This window comes from Acartia tonsa, chromosome 13, assembly GCF_053477335.1.
Source record: "Acartia tonsa isolate MP-2025a chromosome 13, ASM5347733v1, whole genome shotgun sequence".
Taxonomy (NCBI): domain Eukaryota; kingdom Metazoa; phylum Arthropoda; class Copepoda; order Calanoida; family Acartiidae; genus Acartia; species Acartia tonsa.
Window position 1 is genome coordinate 7,168,311 of NC_137272.1, and position 27,243 is coordinate 7,195,553.

The 27,243-nt window shown below is 32.2% G+C and overlaps 2 protein-coding genes across 2 annotated transcripts; one reads left to right on the top strand and one right to left on the bottom strand.

Moving 5' to 3' along the window:
- Positions 1-2,907: 2,907 nt before the first annotated feature.
- On the bottom strand, positions 2,908-5,065 carry LOC145303697 (uncharacterized). Its single transcript, XM_080145299.1, has 5 exons — positions 4,609-5,065; positions 4,080-4,159; positions 3,828-3,902; positions 3,549-3,612; positions 2,908-3,338 (listed from the first exon to the last, which is right to left on the bottom strand). Exons 1-2 carry the CDS (start codon positions 5,044-5,046, stop codon positions 4,097-4,099), a joined length of 501 nt encoding a protein of 166 aa, XP_080001425.1. The 5' UTR covers positions 5,047-5,065; the 3' UTR covers positions 2,908-3,338; positions 3,549-3,612; positions 3,828-3,902; positions 4,080-4,096.
- Positions 5,066-9,198: 4,133 nt separating this feature from the next.
- On the top strand, positions 9,199-16,789 carry LOC145335393 (2-oxo-4-hydroxy-4-carboxy-5-ureidoimidazoline decarboxylase-like). The gene is made up of 7 exons (XM_080181143.1): positions 9,199-9,238; positions 9,709-9,783; positions 11,991-12,089; positions 13,607-13,683; positions 14,273-14,350; positions 15,496-15,573; positions 16,404-16,789. Exons 2-7 carry the CDS (start codon positions 9,709-9,711, stop codon positions 16,504-16,506), a joined length of 510 nt encoding a protein of 169 aa, XP_080037269.1. The 5' UTR covers positions 9,199-9,238; the 3' UTR covers positions 16,507-16,789.
- The last annotated feature ends 10,454 nt before the right edge of the window (positions 16,790-27,243 follow it).

Here is a 27,243-nt window from a genome sequence, read left to right on the forward strand (position 1 = left end):
CACTAAATAATAATCAACATCTATTTCAGTTGTCACTTTATTGAAGGTCTAAAGGGTACTAAAGCTATATACAACAAACAATAACTACACAGATAGGAATAAATAATCATAACATAAAAGCATTATAATACATATACAATGGTCAGTTTGGGCAATAATGATCCCCCATCCCTGGAAAGGGTGGGGGGAATTAACAATACAGTTAACCATAATAAAGCTTGTCAGATTCAATCATTAATTTTAGGCATAGGGAGGGGGTCGACAGACCCCTTCCCCAGGACTCGGAGGAGGGCCGTTGGCCCTTCCCCGAACCCCGGTCAGGGGTGCCATAGGCATGGCTCACGGTTGCCGAATACCACAATATCACTGCTTTTGGCCTACCTTATTATTGACATCAGGAAATAACATATTTTCTCGTATTCATTCGAATCCGGTGGATAGGAACCGGTTCTCATCCATACGAAAAAACTATGTCTAGCATCGTATTATATCCAGCTTTCTACGAATATAGAAATGTACAATCATAAAATTTAAACCAGTTTTTTAGCCGGTGTCTTTGGCACCTCGGGGCTAAAAAAACTAGTTTTAATCTCAAAATTGTACTTTCTATATCCGCAGAAAGCCGTTTATAATACGATGCGAGAAATAACTATTACCTAATCTCTTTTCTAGTGGGTTTCTTTCCCCTTCCATTTCTCTTTCCATCTGCTATCACGTCAATAGAATAGGTAGGCCAAAAGCTGTGCCATCTATCCACATTTTTCTAGGGCACTAGACACAGCTACCTACTCCACAATAAGGGTATGCATGTCTGTTTGTCCTGGAGGCTACGGTATATAAGATTTTTTGTGAAGTTGTGGTTTTTATTTTGTGATGTTGTTTTTCTTTACTTTTTATATGACAGTTTACTGTTATTTTTTACTATTCCTAATTTGATGTTGCTGCGCTACTTGTGGACATAATTAACCTTGCACAGACGCACACCTAAATTTCTAAAAAAAAACATTTTTAACTGTTATATTTAAGGATGTCCATGTTTAGATCTCCAAGTATATCATAGTTAGTGTTTGGGAAATGTGTGTCCTTATATTCCAAGAGCAGTTTAATATCTTTAATGCAGTTTTCGATGTCATGTGTACATTGTGAAGGGGGTCTGTAGAGAGTTGAAAGGATATTGGTTTTGTTTTTTGTTTTATATTCGATGGTTAGGAATTCAATATGACCCTTTATAACTGTCATTTCTTTTATAACTTTAAAGTTTATGTAATCTTTGCAGTATATGCTAACCCCCCCCCCTCTTTTGTTTTTTCTAAGTAATGTTGCTGGTTCGTGGTATCCAGGAATGATAAGGTTATTAATGTTACCCCATACTTCTGTGAAGCATATTATATCTATGTTAGAGTTTAATTCATTTAGTAGATATAGAAAATTATTTGAATTTTTGTCAATGCTCCTAATGTTTTGATGAGCTATGCTGAAGTGTTTTAGGTTTTTGATGTGAGAGCAATCAACATAACTGGATTCAGTATTATTGATATTTATAGTTATTTGTTGGAAATTAGTTGGTAATCCTTGTACATTATTACTAATGTCATTCATGTTTAAATTTTATATTTTTTTTAGTTTTTGTAGCCTTCCTTTCTGCCTTTATCCCCCCCGTCTTGAGGATAATTATGAAAATGGTCTCCATAGGAGAATATATTTATGAATAAACTAGGAAACGGTAAGCAATTTAATAATTTATCACATTTTATTAAACATATATATTACAGTAGGTAAGTATTTGAAAGTGTTGAAATTTATTATCTGTTGCTGATAAGATTTTGAGAATATAATTACTCATGTATACTTTCAAGAAGTAGTTTTTTTTTACTAATATACTGGTTATGTGTTGATAATTAATGCCATTAATAAAATTTTCAGTTGTAATTACTATTAAAGTAGTAGTTAAGATAAAAATACATTAAAACTGCCTGAGGGCTGACCATATTATCTGTGTCTTATGCCCTGAAGTGCGCGGGATAATTGCTATAAACTGTCAATCAATAATTAGACTAAAGTCTTATATTGTGTTAATTTAAGAGGGTATAAATAAAGTGAACTAGATGCGAAGCATTTCTATAAGAATCTTGTCTGTATGTTCAAAGAATTTTGAAATTTAGATGTCGCATCTCCATGATATTGTGTATCACACTATGCTTCTGGATACATCCATGTATCTTATTGTGTATCATATTATGCTTCTGGATACATCCATGTATGTTATTGTGTATCACACTATGCTCCTTGATACATCAAGGAAATTCGAGAGTGATATTTTATGTTGTTTCTTTAAATTTTGTGCTTGTTATTCTTGCCACTCTTAGAATTTTATTCATATTGCTGCTTAATAAATATTGGCTTACTATATTCTTTTTTATCATTTGCATGCATCTTAATTTACTCGTGAAACTAATAGCTTATTGCTTGTTTTTTTTTGACACTCTTAAGTCTACATGAAAAGAAAAGATTGAATCGGGTTGCTGCTTAATAATTTAGGATTGAACTATTTTCTTTTTTTTACATTTTGCGAGTGTTATGCTATTTACTCATAGTAAGGATAGCAAGAGCAATATTAGTTTTTTGGCAAGTTAGCTTATGATTTTTTTTTTTTATCAGTGGATACTGTTGTATTGTCACAGTCTGTTTGAACATTAAGTAAGAACTATAATCGAGATTAATGTAATTTAGTACTAGATATATTTGGTTATGTTACTTAAAGATTTGTGCTTGTTATTTTTGTCACTCTTAAAGATCTACTTAAGAGTAGAAATTTTATTGAGATACTGTTGTGTTTATGCTTGTATTAAGCTTGTTATTTTTGTTACTCTTATAGTTCATAGTTCGTTTATTTTAAGTAAAATATGATCAAGATTAATGTAATAATTTATTAATAACATATTTAGTTTGGTTGACAATCAATGCATTAATTAACATTTCCATACTGTGTATGTGAATTTTTTTCTTGACTGAGATACAATCATAACAATCATAAAAAAAAGTAACGCTAGATAGATACAGATTAGAAAAAATATTACTATATTTAGCAATTACAAAATTGTAGTATATTTATTTATGTACAGTGCATAAAAAAAAAACAATTTATAAATCATAGCTAGTATTTTTACTTGCATTTTAATATTGTTATATATCATGAATCATGAATGTTACTAATCAATGGTTATGGATAATTCATCAAGTATCTTTTTAATTTTGTGTAGCCCTTGTTGATAGTTCAGCTAGTCAGTAATGGTCTTCAGTTTGTCTTAAAAAGGCGGTGTTCTACTGGTGGGTGTCGGCTGAAATATAAAATAAATGATTATATTTATTATAATGTGGTTATCTAGTGTGAAGTTGTTAATTTTAGCTTGAATTACTCAGTCAGCAAATCTTTATTCATTTTTAATAGTAGGAATTTTATAAGTTTTAAGTCAGCGAGTTCCTATTTTTTTAAGGTAATATTTTAACTTAGTGGACTGTTAAATTATCATTTAATTTTTCAAAGTTACCTTTCAGTAGAGTGTTGAAAAAGACCAAAACAGTTTGTCTTAAAAGGTGGTGTGGTTCTACCGGCTGAAATATAAGTATAAGTAATGAATATATTTTTTTATAGTGTGGTTAACTAATATGCATGTTGTTAATTTTGGCTAGAGTTAATCATTCAGCATAATTTTATTCATTTTTAAAGATAGGAGTTTCATAAGTTTTAAGTCAGCGAGTTTTATAATTTTTAAGGTAATATTTTAACTTAGTTAAATTAATCATTTAATTATTCTTATGAAAGTTACCTTTCAGTAGAGTGGTGAAGAAGACCAAAATAGTTGTTGTCTTATATGGTGGTGTATTTCTACAGCTGGTGTCGGCTAAAATATAAGTAAACAATATTAGCTGTGTTCAGTAGTATCTTTTTTCTAGTTGGATAATAAAACTGTTAGTTAATTTCATAGGGTTTGTAAGTCATATAGAATGTTAGATTATTATAAGTGTGTAATAGAAGATTTATTTATTGTATAGTATTAGAGTTCAAATTTGCTAGTTACCTCTTTGATGTTAGCAGTTAATCCTTGTTCTTGCTGTTTTTAACAATACTGTTGTTTTTGGTGGTATCAATGTTACTGGCCTGAAATAAATGTTTTTTTAGTGAATATAGGATTACGTCATCATATAGAAACAATTTTTTGCTTTCTATTTGCGAGGAAGACGGTATAGAGAGAGAATTTGCTCTTGTTTAACAAGGAAGATAATATTCATGAAGGGTAAGAAAATAATAATTAGTAACAATCATGTTTTACTTTTTAGTTTCTATATTTAATTGTCTTTTTTTCTTTCATATGGTATATAGGGTATTTTGATTGCCTCTTCCCAATCTTTTTTGATGGTTTTGAAAGCATTTGCAACTTCAGTTAGTGGTTGCCAATTTTCGCCCGCTTTTTTAATTTCTAATGTGTATCTATAAGTTTTGAAGTCTATGTTTTGTCTCGTTTTATAGTTCTTTTTTCGTAATTTGTACGCTATTTCATTAAGCTTTGTTACGTGCTGTTTAGCACAGTGGGGTATCTCTCTAGTTACCTGGACAAAATCTTGTTTCTCCTTGTTCTTGTTAAAGCTTGCAAGACCCATCAGAAAGATTTCAGCTGGATAATAGCCTGTATCATCTGAAAGATTGAACTTATTGTTAGTAAAAGAGATTTTGTAGAGACAACCTGCTTTTTTCTTCTCTTTCTTGTCCGTCTTTCCGCCCATGGGAATCTTAACGGGTGGGTTGTTGATCATTTTTGGGAAAGATTTTTCAATCTCTTTTTTTGTGTCTGTTTTTCCGTCCGTTTTTTTTTCAAGTCCATCATTAAGGATGTCCCTAACTATGTTGTCAATTTCCTCTGTATTTTGGTCATTTTGGGTGGCTAAGAAGAAGCAGTTTTTCGATTTAGCGAATTCTCGTTGTATTTTAGGTAGTACCCCCAATTCTATCTTGAGTTTTTCAAGCTCAATATTGAGTAATTTTGTCATTTTTTCAGTGAATTTTTGTCTGTCGTTTACATGTATTCAGCTTAAAAGTTATATATAATAAATTTACTTACAATTTTGCTTTGACTCTTATAAATTTATATTATGATAATTAAGTTCTAACACTATAAATAAGTATATAATTTAGTACTAGATATATTTGGTTATGTTACTTAAAGATTTGTGCTTGTTATTTTTGTCACTCTTAAAGATCTACTTAAGAGTAGAAATTTTATTGAGATACTGTTGTGTTTATGCTTGTATTAAGCTTGTTATTTTTGTTACTCTTATAGTTCATAGTTCGTTTATTTTAAGTAAAATATGATCAAGATTAATGTAATAATTTATTAATAACATATTTAGTTTGGTTGACAATCAATGCATTAATTAACATTTCCATACTGTGTATGTGAATTTTTTTCTTGACTGAGATACAATCATAACAATCATAAAAAAAAGTAACGCTAGATAGATACAGATTAGAAAAAATATTACTATATTTAGCAATTACAAAATTGTAGTATATTTATTTATGTACAGTGCATAAAAAAAAAACAATTTATAAATCATAGCTAGTATTTTTACTTGCATTTTAATATTGTTATATATCATGAATCATGAATGTTACTAATCAATGGTTATGGATAATTCATCAAGTATCTTTTTAATTTTGTGTAGCCCTTGTTGATAGTTCAGCTAGTCAGTAATGGTCTTCAGTTTGTCTTAAAAAGGCGGTGTTCTACTGGTGGGTGTCGGCTGAAATATAAAATAAATGATTATATTTATTATAATGTGGTTATCTAGTGTGAAGTTGTTAATTTTAGCTTGAATTACTCAGTCAGCAAATCTTTATTCATTTTTAATAGTAGGAATTTTATAAGTTTTAAGTCAGCGAGTTCCTAACTGCAATATCTGCTACTAAAACCTACACAGTAACCCTTGTACATGTCCATAAAATAATTACTTATAAACATACTCTCAGCCTTCAGCCTGCCTTGTCCTCCGCCGTCTTCTCACAATCAGTAACATGAAAATTATAATTAAGTCATGGGTAAATCTACAATAGTATCTATTATACAAATGTAGTGCCATGATCTTCCTAGTTATATTAATTATCTTATTATTGATATTGTTTATTCAATGTAATGAACTTATATAATAATTGTTATAATTAGTGGAATTAATAAATATCTATCTATCTATCTATCTATAAGTGTTAATGTCCATTTGTCCTACAGTTTCAGTGCTTCGCTTTTATGGATGATGTCATCCTTGTTTATCTTTGAGAGGGTGTTCATAATCTCCTCCCACATCCCATACAATAAAAACATAATTCGAGGTATGATAGAATCTTCCTTTCAATTTTAAACTTTAATGGAAAATACATTGTAAGCGTAGCAACATCAAGACGATGGCATTAAACTTAAACTTTCTAAATTAAATAATCGATCAAAAGATAGCTTTTTCTACAATTAGGGTCTGTCCGTCCGTCCGTATAAGTCAATACAGAATAGCTTGAATCTTAATTTGGAAATATTTATATTGTCCTAAAACAGTTGAGAACAATTAAAGGGGCAAATCTATGCAGCTATATTTATTTAGGCATGTTAACATTGTCCGATTAATTCAAAACTGCGAATGATAATACATAAAACAGTTCTGAACAAATTATAATCAAATCTATAACTTTATTTTTTTCTTTATATTTTTTATATGAACTGATCACAATTATGTCCATTTGTCCATCCATTAGTTTTTTATGCTTCTCACGCTATTTATGGCTATTGTCATCCTTGTAAAAATAAAAAAATCACGCTCACGACACAAACGAGGTTTCAATGGAATTTTTCAATGATGTTTTTTGGAAACACATGGAATTAATTAACATTTTATGACGATTTTATCATCGCTTTTTTCGGCAAGTTTCTAGCTTTCATTTTACTCGCTCAAAGTCGTTGGGAAAGTATTGCAAGGAATAGTTATTTCTCGCATCGTATTATAAACGGCTTTCCGCGGATATAGAATGTACAATTATAAGATTAAAACCAGTTTTTTAGCCCTTAGGTGCCGTAGGCACGGGCTAAAAAAACTGGTTTTAATCTTATGATTGTAAATTTTTATATTCGTAGAAAGCTGGATATAATACGATGCTAGACATAGTTTTTTCGTATGCATTAGAACCGGTTCCTATCCACCGGATTCGAATGAATACGAGAAAAAGTTTTATTCCATTTTAAATTGGGTGCATCTAAGGAATGGCGTGAGGGGGGGGGTGTAGAATGGGGTGTTGGTGACAACCTTTGTTGAAAAGGGGTGTAAATACATGCATAGCAATTTCCCTTAAAGCGAAATTATTTAAAGATAAGGGGGGTTTAAAATATTTCTTTTAAGTTTATAAAAAAAAATGGGGTCAGCTGGCTTATCTAAATATATATTATATATCTATTGAGGGTGGTAATCTAATGTATTTTTAAAATTTTTAAAGTGTTTAATTAATGTTTTTAAAGTTTGAGTGAATTAAACTCCCCTTTACTCCTCTCAAGTGACATCCAACCCTGTGAAAATACAACCATTTTTGTAAGGCTCTATTATGGGTAGTATTGAGTTGCAGCTGTTACCAGGTAAGGCATTTTCCCCTCTTTTACTATTCACGTCAGTTGCCAGAGGAAGCAGCCTGCAGCAGTAAGTAATATTTTAACATCTCTGGTACATTGCAGAGCTGTTTAGACTTGAACCTGACACCTCTTCAATGTCAAGAAATGCAGCATGTTGGTCTTAGTATTTCCCAGCTTATACCTACAACCAAATTAGATCCAAAATAAATCTTTCCCTATATGTGATTTTCAGCTGTTGTTGGTAGGCAGCACATTGTAAAATTGACTACCTATTAATGTGCCCTCAATTTATTATTTTAGATTTATTTCGCTCTTTGGCTATACCTTTTCCTGAGTATTTCCCAACCAAGAGGTAATTACAAAATTTTCAAACTCATGATCCAGGGAGATGTGTCATCAACTAATTGGAATTCGCTTAAAATCACTTTGATGTCAGTGTTTGCCCCGGGAACGTCAGTCATCATAGTCTATCTAATAATTTTTTGTAAACACTGCTGCTATGTCAGTTGCACCGTTGCACGATATTAATTCTAAGAGTAGAGGGAGTGCCTTGGCTTAGCTAGGACTACAAAGGTTGTGCAATAGTTGGGATTTTCATGCCTTGGAATCCACTAAAAGGTTCTGTCCCATCGTTGTTATCAACTGTTCTCCGAGGTCATGATAAGTTATTGTAATATATTATTCTATTCCTTATCCCTGGCTTGCCCAAATGTAAACAATTAAATGAGGCATATTTGATATTTTTTTCAACCCCAAAAGTACGTTCATTCCAATTACATAAAGAAAAAAAATAAAAAAAAATAACATTAGATGAATTAAAAACCTATAAACTTATGTACTTACCTCATAATTGTCATCCTTGTTTTCACTTTGTACTTATGCTTTCTCTTAGGTTAATATAGTAGAAAAATAGCCTAAAACAATCCCGGGACGGATGTGCAGCTTCCTTTGAAAAAGAGAGCTCCATCAGTTCTGTAGTTATAAAAATCTTAAGTTTTAGATAAAAAAACATTACTACATAAAATAGGACTAGAGGCTACGCCCTTTTTCGAAGATTTAAGAAAAAGAAGAACTTAATTAGTTCAGCAAATTCACATGCTTTACATATGGGATGGTCTATACCTCCCAATTCTGTGATAACTACAAAATTAACCCCCCCCCCCCTTCCCGCAAAAATATTTAAAGAAGCAAAAAATAATTCTTCTAATAAATTAGCAATGAACTTTTACTTTTTAACATTAAATCAGGAACCGAACGGGATAAGGCAAGGGGCGAACATTAATGTACATACCCAATGATGATACACATAATTATCCCTTCTGTAGATTACAATTAGTGGTTGAAATGTTTGGACACTCAACTTAAAGAACCAACTAACTAGAATCCACTAAAAGTCCACAAAAAGGTTAAGCCAACGAATAATAAAACATTAGTATAAAACTTTTGGGACTAGTGTAATAAAACGGCCCAATTTCCTCTCCCTCCCTGCATTAAAAAGAAGGTTACAGTACATCCAAAGTCTAAATTATACGCCAGTTACATTTTTACGTTTGAAGTGTCAACACAAAAATCGAAGGGAGGTAAGAAGTCTTGGGTCCATGTAAGTAAGAACTAAATGAGTATTGTAGGAGTTTACCTTCAACATTTTCGCCAGTCCAAATATAATCTTTTCTCTTGGGAGGGTGGTGGTGACACCCTCCCACAAAATATTTATAAACCTTCCCAGTATTTATGAGAAGCTACATTATCAAGTAAAACCATATAGGTCAAGCTGTTAGTAAGATTCTTTGGTATATACAGATAGACATCCTGTTACTTTTAAATAAAATTCTGATATCCTAAGCAGTAGGATGACTTTCTGTCAAATTACTGGACTAATACGGCTTTTTATAAGTCCATGAAAGGTTTTTAGCTATTTTGGGGGAGTGTACCCTGAACCCTTCCAATAGAAATTGACCTAGAAACAACCCCCCCCCCTTTTTACATATTTTTAATTATATGACAGAATTCATTTAAATTTTGGGAATTGGGGAAAGCTTTTTTTTTCTAGATGGATGTTGTTAATTGTCTGAGTTGTAATGAATTCATCGACAGATTTGCTAACATTGTTGAACATACGCCTAAGGTTAGACATTTTTAGAAGCTTTGCTATAGTAAATAGGACGACAACATATATAAAAGCAAAGCTCTAAAATGGGTGGGACAGACGAACATTAACACATGTAGAGTGTCAGAACTGAATAATCAGAATATAAATGTATAAAAGTTGTAATAAAATTGTAAGTAAATTTGTCGAAAAACTGCTTAAATAAAGGATATACTTACATTTTTAGGACTTGATTATACAGATGTTCGCTTATAACATTTTACTTTGTTGTCCTAGGAATCGGTATTAAAAAAATCAGATCAATTGGACAATTATATTACTTAAATTGTTAAAAAAAAGTTAAAATTAATATGTTTAAAATGGACGTACGGACATTCTGGTAGAGTTGCTATGTTTTCTGAGTTGTACCTAACTACTACATGAATCATCATGCAAAGTTTGAAATCGATAGGACAATTCTAACATGCCTAAATTAACGAAAAAACCTATCTGTTATAAAGATTCGCTTTTATAAATGTACTTTCATCTTTAGAAAATGCTAAATGTAAGGGTCTTGAAACTCGTGTCTACACAAATCTATTTATCCACCATTGCGGTGAAATATAGTTTGAAATTAAGCAAATATCAAAATGTTATGAAATGATGGCCTACAATAAATAACAAAACTAAATTAGCGGATTTTGAACAACATTTTGACGGATTTTATTTACTTTATTTCAATCAATAAAGTAGAAGGATTTTTGTCTGTCTGTTTGTTTGTACCGAATGATATCGCTAACCGCTGAACCGATCGGGTTCTCCTTAACAGGGTAGCTTCTCATACGTCCAGGGAAGGTTTATAACTATTTTGGGGGAGAATAACATCACCCTTCCAAGAGAAATCGCTCCTAGAAAAAAATACCTCCCCCAAAAAATACTTTTTTTTACTTTTGACTCTCCCCATCTCAAGTGCCCCTAGAGGCCTCTAGGGGGGCACTACCGCTAGTAATATATACGATCATACTGTACAATAGATTTAGATGATCAATCTGGCATTATAATACATCATACTTAAAAATGGATGTTTTATAGCAGATGAACACTTCTCTGTATTTTTAGTTACATTCGGTTCATTTCATTCCAATAATACGAGCAGCGAATTTTTTCCATATATATTGTACCGAAAGTTAGCTTCATCTTATGAAATTTAACTATTTATATAAATATGTTGTCATATGCTTCACATTATACAACTGAAGAATTTCTTTAAAGATATAATTTACCTAAGCAAAGCATTACCACATACATAACTGATTCACTGTTTGCATTACATTAAAAAATAACCTGTGCACTTTCTAACCAACGATATGGTCAGATTGTTCTGCAATGAATTAATGAATTTTGATTGGTTGGTTCACTATGTTGAGTGTCCAACGTTCCAACCATATTATTACAAATAAAAGGTGTAATTTTGAGTATCAACATTATAATATACAATGTACCTCAATTTGTCGGCCATTGTCTTATCCCTTTAGATCCCTGATGCTATATTTAAGACAATGACCAGCCCGGCCCATTGGCAATGACCCCTGGACTAGCAGACGAAAACCAATTTAATTCACAAAACTTTATTTTACTTTAATGAATCATCAGTAACAATGTATTAGTTAATAATTGGAGGGTGGACCAGAACGTGACATACCAAAGACCTTAAAATTATACATAGTGCTGCTTTGTCAGGCCCTAGTATATGCAGCAAGTTAAACAATCAAATTAAACAAACTATCTTATGGATATGTAATGCGTGGATATATTTACAGGGGAATTTTTTGGTCATTTTAGGTTGCTAATATGGACCTCATTTCATTTTCAGTTCGGACATCCAGTATATGGGAAAGAGATTAGGTAAAGGGGGGGGTATCATTTTTTTAGCCAGCTGAAAGTATCACTTCATTAGAGTACATGAAAATAGGGAAGGAGATACATTGGCTGTTTATTACACTTATCCACAAAGTTCTAAAATAGCGTTTCTTATTAGTTGGCTTAACAACTTTGGGGACTTTTATTGAATTTTTATTAGTAGGCTACTAAAGTTGAGTGTCCAAACGTTTCTACCACTAATTGTAATTTACAGTGTATGACCAATCACGATGTTAATCAATTTATTAGCCATTGTCATATCCCTTTAGATCCCTGACATGAAAATCTGGTGCAACATCAAAATAATTGTATATCTATTATTGTAGGTAGCCGAGATACTGGAGAAACGACGACCTTTTCAAAATTTAGATGAGTTTTATCATACTCTAGAAGACGTGTTAAAAAATGATAACCATGTAGATAGGGTAACAATTTTAAAATTCTATCTCCAATTTTTAACAAAAGATGAATTAACAAGGATGGCAACATCCAGAAGAGCGAAGCTCTAAAATCTTACTGTAAGACTACGAACATTAAAACGTAGAAGCTAAACTACAAAAAATTTATTTAAAACCTTACACAATTGTACGTAAATTTGGTGATTGAATACAGGATTCTGTTTATGGACATAAATATAATAATAGTCGTACGACCTTTCTGGTAACAGTAATGATTTGTTGCGCTTTCCTTTCTAAATCGTATCTTACTGTTATAGGAATCATCGTTAAGATTGAACTCGTTTAGAGCTATCTGTTACAGACACAGGGGCGTCCAAGCTTTTTTTTTGGGGGGGGGTAAAAAATTTTAGGGGGGGGGGTAATTCGTGTTTGGGGGGGTAAAATGGCGCGCGAAGTGCGCCGAAATTTTTTTTTTACCCCCCCCAAAATTTTTACCCCGGGGGTAAAATTTGATTGGGGGGGGTAATTACCCCCCCTAAATTCTGTTGGGGGGGGTAAATACTCCCCCCAAATCTGTTGGGGGGGGTAATTACCCCCCCCAAACTAATTTACCCCGGGGGTAATATTTTTGGGGGGGGTAATTTAATTATGTAAAAAAAGCACCTACCTAATCTATTAAGTTAATAAGTACTATCCTATAACATAAAGTAGTAAGTAAGGTTTATTTGACTATAGCTTCAGATTTCATTACTTTTAATATGAGTTCTCCTTTTTAGGAAAGCTTCACATAGATCCCATGATGGTTCCACACTATTATAGGTCAATCCTTTGAGTGGTTTTAGGCTATTTTTCTCCTCCCTTTTTACCCTTTAGAAAACACGAGTTCTTAGATGCTAAGGGCGCCACTACTATTCAAATATATAGTAGTATCTCATTCTTTAGAACATAAAAATACAATAATTAACTCACTAACCAATGAACCAATATGATTATACTTTAAAGTGAAGCGTCTTATAGGTCCTGGTAAGTTTTATAACTAGTTTTGAGACACCCTGACATCCTCCCAAAAGAAATCGCCTATAGAAATTCTTTTTCATTATTTAATGAAATATTTAATTTAGTTAGGTATCTATTTTATGGAATCTTCAGTGCTTTACAATTACATCATAGATCCCCGGGATGGTTTAGGGGGGGGGGGGCGGGGATTACTCCCTCCCCCCCCCCAAAAAAAAATTTTCAGTAAAATTTTTTTTTAAGAACATTCAATTTGGGGGGGGTAAATACCCCCCCCAAAAAATTTTTTTTAAAGAACATTTATTTTGGGGGGGGGGTACTACGGCACCCCCAAGGTAGGGGTAATTTTTTTTGGGGGGGGGTATTGTTCAAAAAATTTTGGGGGTGCCTACGGCACCCCCAAAATCGTTTGGGGGTGCCAAATGGCCCATTACCCCCCCCCTTGGACGCCTATGTACAGACAGACGGACAAACCGACCCTAAAACTAAACTTTTTAAAATATATCCTTCTAATAATTGTTTGTATCCAGGAAGAAATCCTGCGGAAGCATCCAGATTTGGCAGGAAAACTCTCCTTGCAGGGCCTCCTCACTCAAGAATCAAAAAAGTATTTTTTCGTTGCAAAACTAAATTTTAAAAAAAATTTATCTCAAGAAAATCAAATTGCCTTTAAGTTTCTTACAAATTCAAAATTAGAATACGCGGATATTATGACTAGAAAGTTTTTGTCATATTTTTTAATGTTTTCATATTAGCAGAAAAGTTAGAGGCAAAACAGATTTCCTTCATAATAATATTCCTATTTGCAAAATTTAAAATATTCCCAAATAAAAGCACCTGCATTGATGGGAAGCAGCCAACAAAATTGCATTTGTAAAAATTCATTTCTGACACTCTACAAGTGTAAACGTTCGTTTGTCCTATCGTTTCAGACCTTTGCTTTTATGAATGTTGTCATCCTTGTTGTTTTTTTTTAATATTAAAAGCGACAATGAACGATGAATATAAATACATCCCCATTGATAATAAACAAATTACTCCCTTTGTGTTTTAAAATATTAATTGAAATTTGAAACCAACAAATCAAAATTAAGTTAAATTACCTAATTTTTTGAGCCAACTAAAACTTTGAGTACCAGTGAAAGCTAAAATTCAATGGCCCCTCTTTCTGTCTGAGCTATCAATTTCTATTTTAGGGAACAACTGAGCGCTGGTTTGTCCAATATTACAGAGGAAGAAAGATCTCTACTTACAGTTCTCAATAATCAATATAGGTAATCTATAATACAAAGTACCTTGATGTCTGTCTGTCCGTCCGTCTGAAGCTTAAGACCTCTGTAACCACCGAACCCGGTATTAGTGTCGGACTGATTATGACGTAACAAAAAAAAAATAGCCAATGAGAGGACATTATTGACCAATGGTAAAATTCATAGTAGCCTCTCATTGGCTAATTTTTTTGTTACGTCATAATCAGTCCGACACTAATACCGGGTTCGTAACCACCCCAACCCCCCCCCCAAAAAAAAACAAAAAAATTCACTCACCATTTTTTTTTTGCAGAACATTTCCTTGGTCCTTTTTTTTGCTGAAGATTTCCCTGGTCCTTTTACGAATTTCGCCTTAATTTTTTTTTATCACCTCTTGGGGCAAAGGCCCTAGAAGCTAGGGGCGAAGCCGCTAGTCATTATAATAAAGTAGCAGGATATTTTTCTGTCAGTACCGAAAGATCTCGCTAACCCCTTTATCGATTAAATTTTTCTTTACAATGTAGCTCCTCATTAGCCCTGGGAAGGTTTATGACTATCTTTGGGGAGGGTACCACCAACTTTCCAATTAAAATTACCCTTTTTTTCTTTTTTTAAAACTGGGGTTTGGGGGTTGAATTCCTCAACCTATCAAGTGCCCCTAGATGCATTATTATTTACTAGATAAGCTTATAATTGTGATTTACTTGGCTGCTATAAGAGATAGACTATTACTACCTGAGCTAGTTCTTTAAATCATTTTAGTGGTGAGCCAGATCGGGGTGCGCCAAATTTCAGCTAATCACAGCGCGGCATTTCATACAATGTTGTGCTCTCATTGGTGGAAAGTTAGATCGCCCCGATCTGGCGCACCACTAAAATGATTTAAAGATCCAGCTCTGGTGTACTGTTTTAATATTTGATTGCTTTGCTACTTTTTGATGTTATCATCCTTGTTGAGAGTTGGGGGAATGCCTTGGCCCATAAACAGGCACAGCTTACTTCCATGCACAGTTAGGAATTCAATACAAAGAGTTTGTTATAATAAATACTTATAATTTTGTATGTCTGCTTTTTCAGTTTTGACACTCTACAAGTGTTAATGTTCGTTTGTCCTACCATTTTACAGTTTCTCTTTTGTGGATTAAGTCATCCTTGTTTTATTTTTGTAGGATGAAATTTGGTTTTACTTTCATTGTGTGTGCCAGAGAAAATAAACTTAATTCAATACTGACAGGTCTTCAGAACAGGTAAATATTATTTTGGGTACCCTAAATTATACTGGTACCCAAAGTTTTTAAAAACCTCATAAATGTTTTACAATACAGGTATAATTTATCTTAAGGGATAAGACAATGGAAGATAAATTTTTAAACATCTCACATACACCTACAATTTAAAATTCTAATAAAGCCATTTATTGGTTACACAACTTTAGATTTTGAGATCTTTTGCAATCGTTTCGTAGTCCATTACCATCTTATGACAGGCTGCTGCTTTTTTTGTGAAGATTTCCAAATGAGCATCCTGTACATAATTTACTCTGTCCATCGGTCTGTCAGTCATGGTCCAAAATAAAAATATCCGTATTCCCATCCATGATTTTTTGCGCTTCGCTACTTATTTTTACATTTAGATCATAGAGATAATCTAGAGACACATTGTCTAAATCAGCCAATAAGAGAATAGTAAAGGAACATCCCAGACATGTTATTGGTTCAAACATTTTACAGATTTGAGAACATAAGGGAAAATTTTTTATTTTTTACAAATTATGAGTCAGCCATGAATTATCATATTTATTGAATAAAGCTTTTTTGATTAAGTTACATCCTATAGAAAATTTCTTCCCTCATATAAGGTGAAGCACATGACAAACCGTACATGTTAGGTTAGTAATGTAAAGTTGAATTTCTTGGGATAAAATTAGCTTTCGAAAAATTCATCGCGCTATTTCTTGAATAGATCTAGTATATAACAAAAACTAAACAATGGTTTTTGTCTGCTAAATATCCAATTTTAAGTTTGACGAAATATTGGCTCAGATATATTATCTAGATATATTATATCTATTATTTAGATTGAAGAACAACAAGAACGACGAAGTGCTAATCGGGATGAGAGAAGTGAAGAAGATTGCAAAATTAAGAACTATGGATATTATACATTCTTTGTCATGTTAATTGTGTTACCAGTGTCGCTTCGAAACCGATTAATATCCGCAGGATTAGAACCGGTTCTCAGCCATACTAAAAATCATATTTAACATCATATCACAGACAATTTTCTTCAAATAATAAAATAAAAATTTCAAAATGAATACAAGTTTTGTTACCCTGAACCTTCGGACACTTGGGCCTAATAAAACTGGTTTTAATTTTACAATTTTCATTTTAATATTCGCGGAAAGCTGTCTATAATAAGATGCTATAAAAAATTTAAATTACAAAACAGTTTTTATTTATATTTGCTTTCCTGTTTTTTTAAAATCAAGGGTGACAACATCCATAAAGCAAAGCTCTAAAATCAGATGGATCGACACTATGTTCCAGGCAGCGAGTGACAAAAAATCGTATTTTACATTTTGGAAAATACACTTTTAAACAGTTGTTTAGTAATATACACAAGTTTTTGGAAATAAAGCCGAAAGAATTAGCTCTTTACTATGAAAAATAAGAATTTTATGTGTAATTATACCAGAGGTATGGAATTAAGTTCCTTTTCATCATTGTAAACAACTATTTTTAAGGTCAACTAAACTACATTTCAAATCAGCGTGGACCCTTTATTTTTAAAGCTATTTTTAAGTATTATATATTTTTGGAATCAGTATGTAATAATTTATACGTTTAGCCTTTAAAAGAAGTCAAATCTCCATTTTTGTTGTAATTGTAGATGGTTTTCTTAGCATACTCGATTTCTGTGAAATAGACAATTTTCTTTTAATGAAAATTTTACGTTTGGTTCCAGATCTCTTAAGCGCAAAAGAGCGCAAGCAAATCCTCTTATATGGTAATATTAGATGTATGTATAATATCAGAGAACTTTACCCTGTGTATGCGAATGTATGCGAAGTTTGTTTTTTTAGGCCCCAAAGATACTGGGTCTATCAAAAAATAACAATTTTTTAAGATATAAAAGTAATTTATTTTTCTACTTATTTCCAACACATATTCAATTAAACTAAAAGTAAAGAAAAGTTTTTAAAAAAGATTATTCCTAAATGTCTAGGCTTTTACCTGAGCCATTTTACCTTTTTATTGGAGGGGGGGGGGGGGGGAACGCCCCACTTATATCCACATCTGAACCCATTAAAGCTAGAAGTTTAAAAAATTTTATGTGGTTTCCTAGTTCAAATATATATTCTTATTTAATTCGTTAGCATTATTTACTCCCTTCACACTTATATTAAGCAACCTTTTTCCAAAGGTGCTTTCATACTTATTAAAAAAAGACAAGTAGAATTTGTATTGTTTAAGATAGAAAATGCTTCCTTTCAAGTAAATTAAAAATAAAATGAAAGTCTTACATATCAGAGATTTATAGGGATTAGACAATGGCCGAGAAATAAATGTACATTCCCAATGCTAATACACAAAATTGCCCCTTCTCTAAATGATTGAAACGTTTGAACACTCAACTAATAAACCAACTCAAAATTCAATAAAAGTCCCACAAATTGTTATGCCTACAAATAAGAAAACGCTATATTGTGAATTTGGGGACTATTATAATAAACAGCTCATTGTCTCCTCCCTCCTTACTTATACACACAGAAAATAAATAGGACTTTAGATTAGAAATCTCAAAATATAAATTTCGGCGGCGGCGATCGGCGGGAAAACGGCAGCAGATTTTCATATAATTTTAGTAGGTCATACATACTTGTTAGAAAAGCTTATGTTTAAAATTTGAAGTCTATATGTCAAAAATTGCAGTCTCAAGATTTGTTTAAAGATTTCTGAGGGAACAGGACCTGCAGGATCATACCTGGACCCTGAAATAGACTTAAACACTTAAATTTCATATTCGTATGTACTAGTATAGGATATTTTAGTATCTGGTAACTTAAAATGCTTAATTTAAGGCAAACAAAATATTTTTGCTCTTTACCTGTATGACCCTGCCAGGTTTGCTGGCATCCTGTGCCAGCCAGGACGGGGATATTTAAAATTTCGCCATTATATTGAAAGATATATGGATACTTATTGCTATTTAGATAAAATTTCATCTAAATTTTTAAATATACACTCTCTATGATTTTTTGTCATTTTTTGGCTTTTCTGGAACACGGTGGGAAGGACACACAATAACTGTACTAGAACATCAAAACTTAAAAAGCAGAACATTAATTTCCAAGTCTAAACGAAATTGAATATAATATATATGTATTTGTTGTAAAATTGCTTAAATATACTAGGATAATTCTAACATGTCTATTCTAATAATTATATCTTACGAAAAAACTAATTATTTGTGATTATGTGCCAATTTGTCTTATACACATGGTATTTATTGATAAGTGCAAAGCTTTTCTGTTTTGGTGTTCGTCCGTAAATAACGCCTGAACGCTAATTTATGTTAATATTGTCTTATTAAGTTTAAACTTGGCGTAATGATTCCTTAATCAGTTAGATACAATAAATTAATTGTAATAATTCTATATTTATTACAGAAAGTATCTAAGTACATTTAAAACAGGCTGTTTTAAAACCATTTTATGGATTCCAAAGACCATTAAACATAATGTTATTAGCGAAGCACCTATATAATTAAGTTTTAAAATATATGTACGTCCATATAATACAGTGGCGTGCGAAGCACTTTGTCTAGGGGGGGGCATTTTGAAGATTTTGTAAAATTTTGCCCCCCCCTAAAGCAAAGTGCCCCGGGGGGGCACTTTGCTTTAGGGGGGGGCATTTTGATTATATATATATATACTAATTTTAAATAAGGGCGTTTTAAGGGGTGGGATTATTTGATTATGGGCCTTCTAGTCCTTATCCCTTCTTCCCCCATCCCTATTTCCCATTTATATCCCCCATCTCTTACCCCCCATCCTTTTCCCACCATCATTTCTCCCCCATCCCTTCTCTCCACCCTGCAATGACTGAAGGGATGGGAGCTAGAAAGCATCTTCGAAAAAAAAGTACAGAAGATAATTTAACCTCCCCCCCCCCCCCCAACCAAAAAACATTTTTTATGGGTGGAAGGGGATGTTATAAAATCTCAGCAGGAAGGATGAATAATCCCATTAAAAAATTAGGGGGGGGGGGGAGATAAAAACACTCATTTTGGAAATAATTTACCAAAAATTTACCTAACATGTAAAACTGAATTTAAATATTTCTCTATTGTATGACAACAAGGATGACAACATCTATAAGTAGCAAAGCACAAAAAATCATTAATAAGAATACAGACAAGAAGATTTAAAGAGCATTTGTTGAAATAAATATATATTTTAGGTTGAAAAAGTCACAAATTCTTTTTCCTGTATGTTGTGTGATGACAGTCAGAGTAAATTACATACTGGATGCTCGGAACAACAAGAAATTTTATTTTTTTTTATATTATAATGCACAAAAAATTTATCGTACCATAAAAACCAAATTTATAAAGAACTATATTAAAAATAAAAAATTACTTGTCCTTTCATCTACAGATATAAAAATCTCTTAGGAATATGGAAAACTTGTGTATAGTCTCTTTCGTCGTATTTTCACAGTAGCTTTTAATAGGTTATTTAGGTTAAGTTAGCTTAGGTGATTTCTCCGCAGGGTTAGGCAATTAGACCCGCAGGATCTATAAATAGGGGAAATGCTACTGTAAAATACAACGAAACGCCCATTAAACGCCCCCTAAAATCAATTAAAGACAACAAGAGTGGCGTATTTTATCAAGTTAGGAATATAAAGTGTAGTTAGTTTTAAGGGTTTTTAATGAAAATTGCCATAAAAAAAAACATATCTTTTTGTGAGGGTATGTACACAAAAAAATGATAAACTTATCTTAAACATCATATGACACCATACCTAGTTATTCATTTAGACAGACATACAGTGTTGAGAAAAAGGCTCAGATAAATATCAATGCTGTTTCTTTTTTATATAAAATAACTTTTTGATTAAATATTTGATGTTTACAATGTGATAAAAAGCAGAAACCATTTTGAAGGGCGCGAAGCGCAAATTTTTTTCTTCAAATATGCAGGGGGGGTAAGGGTTTTTGGCTATTTATTACACTAGTACCCAATATTTCATATAAATATTCTTATTCGTTGGCTCAACAACTTTGGGGACTATAATGGAATTTTGATTGGTTGGTTAATTAAGTTGAGTTTCCATACGTTTCATCCACTAATTGTAATCTATATAAGGGGTAATTTTGTGCATCATCATTGGGGATGTACAAAATTTCTTTGGTAAAAAGTTTACATTATCCAAATAAAATACTTCCTATTACCTGGTTTGTTATGTTCAGCAAAAAGAGATTATAACCTAATTTCTACACTAATTCAAAAATTTGGTAAGGTTAAATGATTGGTAACTGTCTGTTTGGCGCGAAGCGCCAAAAATTTTTTTTGGGGTATTTCTTGATCTTTTTTTTGGAAACTGGGATAGTTTTGCTTTTTGTAGGGTAGGGGGCAAAAAGGGGCATTTTTGATTACCAGGGGGGGGCAAAACGGGGCGTTTTTCAACATTTAGGGGGGGGCAGGGGGGGCGGTGGCTTGGGGGGGGCAGGGGGGGGCGTTTTGGTCGCTAGGGGGGGGGGCGATTGCCCCAAATGCCCCCTTCGGTTCGCACGCCACTGATATAATAAATCCTGAATTTAAGTAAATTTTGGTATCGAATCTCGAAATGTTGTTAAATATCAAATGCGTTGTTTATTTCGTTTATCTGACATTCTAATATGTTAAGCTATGTTCTATGTATGTTGCCATCCTTTTTTTTTATTATCAATCAGTGAACCACAATAAAGTAAATCAGCTTATACCAACGAAGATCAATTCGAGAAAAAATTACGAAACTTATATGTTATTTTCAGATGCCTTTGGGGGTCAACACATAGTAGAATTGACGACTTTTACAATTGCCTCCCAAATATTAGTTTTGATTTATTTCATTTGTTGATAAATTATAAATTATGAAGTAAATAAATAGTATGCAGTATTCTTACTTATAATAAAGTAACATGATCAGTGTGTGTGTGTGTGTGTTTCTACCGAAAGATCTTGCTAACCACTGAACAGATATGATCCTCCTTAAAAATGTAGCTTTTCATAGGTAATAACTATTTTGGGGGAGGGTACTACCACACTTGGAAGAGAAATCGCCCCCGGAAAAGAAATATTTGAAAGTGAATATGCTGGACTTTTCTTCATGCAAGGGTGCAAAACCTTTTTCTTTTAAAAACTACATTTTAAAAGTTGGTGGGGAATTCACTCCTTCCCTCCCCCATCTCAATTGTCCCAAGAGTCCTCTAGTGGCGTAGCCGCTAGTATATGAAAAGTAAAATGTATGTAAGTTTGTCGGTCTGTTTGTATCAAAGGATCTTGAACTGCTTAACGAAATAGTTCTCCTTTACCATGGATGAAAACGAAGTTGCGGGTTTCGTCGTATTTTCGCTATAGCTTTTCTTCTATTTCTAGCCCCTGCAGGGGGCTCTAGCTTTGCGGGACATATTTTCTAACCCTGCGGGGCAATCATTAACATTTACTTAACCTAAAATAACATTTCAAAAGCTACTCTGTAAATACGATAAAACTCGCAACGAACGTTTTCTTTCCATGACCCGAAGAAGTTGATAGTATGAGAGGAACCATTATTAGTTGAAAAGTACATCTAAAGTTCATCCAAATTATCCTGTATTTGGCTCACACGAAGAGGGAACGTGGAATTGAAACGAAAGATTTTAATCAATTATATTTTTCCTTTGTCTTCTATGTACATGTATACTATATAGTCTTGCTATAATAACAGGGGTAAAGGGGTGGGACAATTAATTTACCTTTTAATTTTAGTTTTTGGTTGTCTTTGACCTTGCGTCTAGGGCTAATGCAACGTTGCCTTTTTTGCCTCATTTTAAAGAATTGGTGTACTAGCACAAAATGCCTCTAAATAGTTTATAGCTTAGCAGACTGAGCTAGACTAAAAAAATCAACACAAACACAAGAAAGTTTATAAGGAACAAGATTTATTTTGTTTTTTTCTAAAAAATAATTATCATTTAAAAACACAGAAAATCATCTGAGATATTTTTGTAATTACACAATGAATTAAACCCTCACTTTTCCTTTCTTTCTAATTGTTCTTTCAGTAATATTTTATTAGTAGCGAAGCTACTCTATAATTCACCTTGTCCGTCCGTCAGTCCGTAATGCTATGGGGGAAATGGGATTTACTCAGCTCCTGTAAAAGGTAGAATGCAGAAATTTTTTTTGTCTATTTTTGTATTCTTCACATTTTTCTCCATATCTTCAGTGTTTATGGTGCGATTTTCAAAATTTTTTCAGTTATAGATATTAACATTAAATTTCCAGTTGTTTAAAGAAAACAACTATGAAGGTTAGACTGCCTTTAAGCAGGTTTTAGGCTATTTTTGTATTTTCACATTTTTCTCCATATCTTTGGTGTTTATGGTACAATTTTCAAAATTTTTTCAGTTATACATATCAAAATTAAATTTCCTGTTGTTTAAAGCAAACAACTATGACGGTTAGACTTCCGGCTATTTTTAAATTTTTCTATATCGTTGATGTATATAGGCCGATTTTCCAAATTTTATTAAGTTAAGGATTTAAAAATTAAATTTCCTGTCGTTTTAAGAAAACAAGAATGGCGGTCAGACTGTCTTTTAGCAGGTTTTTGCTATTTTTATATGTTTTACATATTTCCCCATATCTTTGGTGTTTTTGGTCCAATTTTAAAACTTTTTTGGGATATCAGTATCAAAATAATTTTTCCCATTGTTATGAGCATCTTTTATGTAATTTACTTTGACCATCATCATTATACAAAATAAAACAGGGTTTCTTGTTTATTTTCTCCAATAAATCAATTAATGAATACACTTTAAATATACGTATATGATTTTTTGTGCTTCGCTACTTCTGGATGTTGTCATCCTTGTTTTATTATGGTCCATGGATTGACAAAGTTTAAAAGGCAAAAATTCTAGTGGTTCATTACAAAATTGAAAACAGATTAATATCCAGTGGACTAAAACAGGTTCCATACTGAAAATTATGTATAGCATCGTATTAAAGCAGTTTTATACTAATATAACAATGTACAATCACAAGATTCAAACCATTTGTTTAGCTGTGCCTTTAACATCTCAGTGCTAAAAAACTGGTTCTATTCTTATAATTGTATATTTTAATATCCATGGAAAGCTGTTTATAATATGATGCGATAAATAACTATTCTAGTATGGCTTTGCACTGATTCATATCTATTGGATTAAAACAAATTCTAAGCCATACAAAAAATCATGTATTGTAATGTAACATATTATAGAAATCTTTCTTGAAGGATAAAATAATAATCATAAAATCAATACCAAAAACTATAATGTCCGTGGATAGCTGTCTCTAATAGGATAGGATGAAAATATGGTAATCTAATTTTCTCATATTCATTCGAATCCAGTGGATAGGAACCGGTTCTCATCCATACGAAAAAAACTATGTCTAGCATCGTATTATATCCAGCTTTCTACGCATATAAAAATGTACAATCATAAGATTAAAACTGGTTTTAATTTTATAATTGTACATTCTATATCCGCGGAAAGCTGTTTATAATACGATGCGAGAAATAACTATTAAAATAAATATTTTCTTCTCAGATTTTTTTACTTTTATTTTGTAAATTAAATAAAATTTTAACCTGCTAAATTCTTAAAACTTTCTGGATAAATTTGTTTCCAATACCCATTGCCTATATATATATTCCTGTATATGTGCGTTAGAATAAAATGTATCCAATGACTTCTAGGAAGGAAGGGAAATTGGATAGTAAATTACACCAGTACCCAAAGTCTTATAATCACTTTATCTTTTCAATGGCCCAAAACTTTGAGTACTTAAAAAAAAAGTATTATTAGTTTGTTGCAAAAAACTAGTATCCATACTTTTCGAACAATAATTGCAATTACATGTAATCTACAAATAGGGTGATTTTTATTTTTTTCATCATTATTTGAGGCGTACATCATTTTATCATTCATTATCTTATGCCTTAAATCCCTGGCTATTTCTATTGACCTAATAGGATACCAAAACTTGTATCATTTGCCTTGCTAAAATACAATCAACAGTACAGCAGGGATATAAAGGGATAAGACAATTTACAATGAATTGATAGACAAAATTACCCCTTCTATAGATTAAAACGATTGGTTGAAAAATTTGGACAATACTTTTTTGAAAACAATCAATCAATATACAATTAAAAGTATCTGAAGTTTTTAAGCTAACGAAAAAGTTGACCTTTATAAAAATTACTTGTACCAGTGGTATTTACAGTCTAATGTCCTCTCCCTCCCTGCAAAAACCACCCTTAATTTTTATGACCTGCCTGCGCACCTTTCCACACGAAGAAACCAGAATTTTACGGATGTTATATCCATTCCGCATATAGTCATATTCTTATTCGCACATATATAGACACTACAACAAATAATATATAAAACATTAACTATTTTAGAACTGAATAAGCAGAATACAAATTTATAACTGTATGTAAATTTGTTGCAAAACTGTTTAGAGGACATACTCACATTTTTAGGACTTGATTATAGAGATAATCACTTATAATATTATACTTTGTTGTCCTAGAAATCGTTATTCCATAAATCAGATAATTATATCACATTTTAAAACTAAAGTGAAAAATCAACATGTTTTAAATGAACGTAAAAATGTGATTATAGAGTTGCCAAGCTTCTAATCATACCCAACTATTTTAGGAATCATTTTGCAAAGTTTGTAATCGATATGACAATTCTAAATTAACAAAAATGGCCAACTGTTACAAACGGACTGGGCTTAATTTTAGAAAAGCTAGGCTTTAAAATTTGCGTATTATTTGTTAATGTAATTTATACTACAGAAGTGATTGAACACCAAATTTAAGTTGTGTACTATAAAATATTTAAACTACGAACGTAAGTTTATTTTACCCAGTTTCCCTCATATCCTCACGTAGGTCACTTTAATTTAGTTTCACTAGCATTTTTAGCAGCTACTTTTTATTTCAAAATGTCGACTCTTGAGTTAGGATCGGATTGGGGGAAACGTGATTTTCTCAGCTCATATTTAAGATAGATGGCTAAAACTTCTTGTCAACATTCCCATCATTATGGAGCATAGTTAACTATAAAACGTCCATGGCGGTCGGACTGCTTTTAGTCAGCTTTTTGGCTTTTATATTTTTCACATATTTCCCCACCAATATCTTTGGTGGTTTTGGTCAGATTATTATAATTTTAGTGCGCCTTATAGTATCAAAATTGAATATCCTTTCTTTTAAGCTTGTTTTTGTGTCTATAGATGAGAGGACAAGAACCTTTTTTATTTTATTTTTACACATTTTTTCTTATCTTTGTAGTTTTTGGACAAGTTTTCTAGGATTATGTTATCAAAATTAAATTAATTTTTAATGTGTTACTTATAAACAAAATTTTAATTTTTAAATTTTCTTAGATAAAACTGTACAGGCGCTAGAAATGGATGTTGTTAATTTTTTGAGCCGCAGAGAGTTTATTGATAAATTTTCTAACATCATTGAACATTCACCTAAGGTGAGCCATTAATGGAGACAAAGCCCAAATTGTGTCAAAAATTATCCATGTGAAATGAGGGAGATGAGAAGAGGAGTGGGAAAGAAAACCCCTAATAAAGAGATGGATAATCTCTCATAACGTCACATGGGTAATTTTTTACACAATTTGGCTTTGTCAATAATTGATATTGAATACGTGTATATTGTGAGAGATTCTAGCATACCCTAATGTAGTGTTTCTCCTGGCTGGCTAATGTAACGATACCCCTATCCCCCACCCTATCACTTTATCCCATCCCATCCACTTCTCTGACTCTGTTGGGGAGGTAAAGGTTTTAACCCCTCTAAACTCACAAAAAAATCTAAATAAAATCCAAGGGGTGGGGTAAATTTTATACAATCTTTTAGGAAAAGAAGGGGGTACTACCACTTTATCCCACCCCCTTTAGAATAATATTTAAATCCCCACAGTTCTTTCACAGAATATCTTAATTTTACCATTCTTAATATAGAAGTTATAATAATTTATTTCCTATTGACATATCACTGAATAGATATAGAATTCGTGGATATTTTAAGAAATAAGATGTTTCTCTCAGCTGGTTGATAATAGTTATTTCTCGCATCGTATTATAAACGGCTTTCCGCGGATATAGAATGTTCAATTATAAGAAAAAACTAGTTTTTTTTAGCCCCGAGGTGCCGAAGGCACTGGCTAAAAAAACTGGTTTCAATCTTATGATTGTACATTTTTATATTCGTAGAAAGCTGTTTATAATACAATGCTAGAAATAGTTTTTTTTTGTATGGATGAGAACCGATTCCTATCCACCGGATTCGAATAAATACGATAAAACGATATTCCTCATTTCTCCCCGCCTTCCTCCCCTTTTATGACTACCTCATCCCCCCCTCTAACCATGGAGGAACGTATTGACCAATATCTGAGGTCTATATCAGCAACCTAAAATGACAAAAAATATCCTGTCTTGTCGTCACAATATCCACGAATTCTACTTATCCTAATAAAAAAAGTAACAGGATGTGTGTTTGTCTGTGTGTTTGTATGTTTGTACTAAAGAATCTCGCTAATCGCTGAACCGATTCTCCTTTACAGGTTAGCTTTTCATA

Coding starts and splice junctions, on each gene's coding strand:
- LOC145303697 (XM_080145299.1), bottom strand. CDS start 5,046: ATGACAAAATTACTCAATATTGAGCTTGAAAAACTCAAGATAGAATTG. Junction 4,160..4,608: donor AGAAACAAGATTTTGTCCAG/GTAACTAGAGAG, acceptor CATTTATTTCAG/GCCAGTAACATTGATACCAC.
- LOC145335393 (XM_080181143.1), top strand. CDS start 9,709: ATGGATGTTGTTAATTGTCTGAGTTGTAATGAATTCATCGACAGATTT. Junction 9,784..11,990: donor TTGTTGAACATACGCCTAAG/GTTAGACATTTT, acceptor CTATTATTGTAG/GTAGCCGAGATACTGGAGAA. Junction 13,684..14,272: donor CTCACTCAAGAATCAAAAAA/GTATTTTTTCGT, acceptor TTTCTATTTTAG/GGAACAACTGAGCGCTGGTT.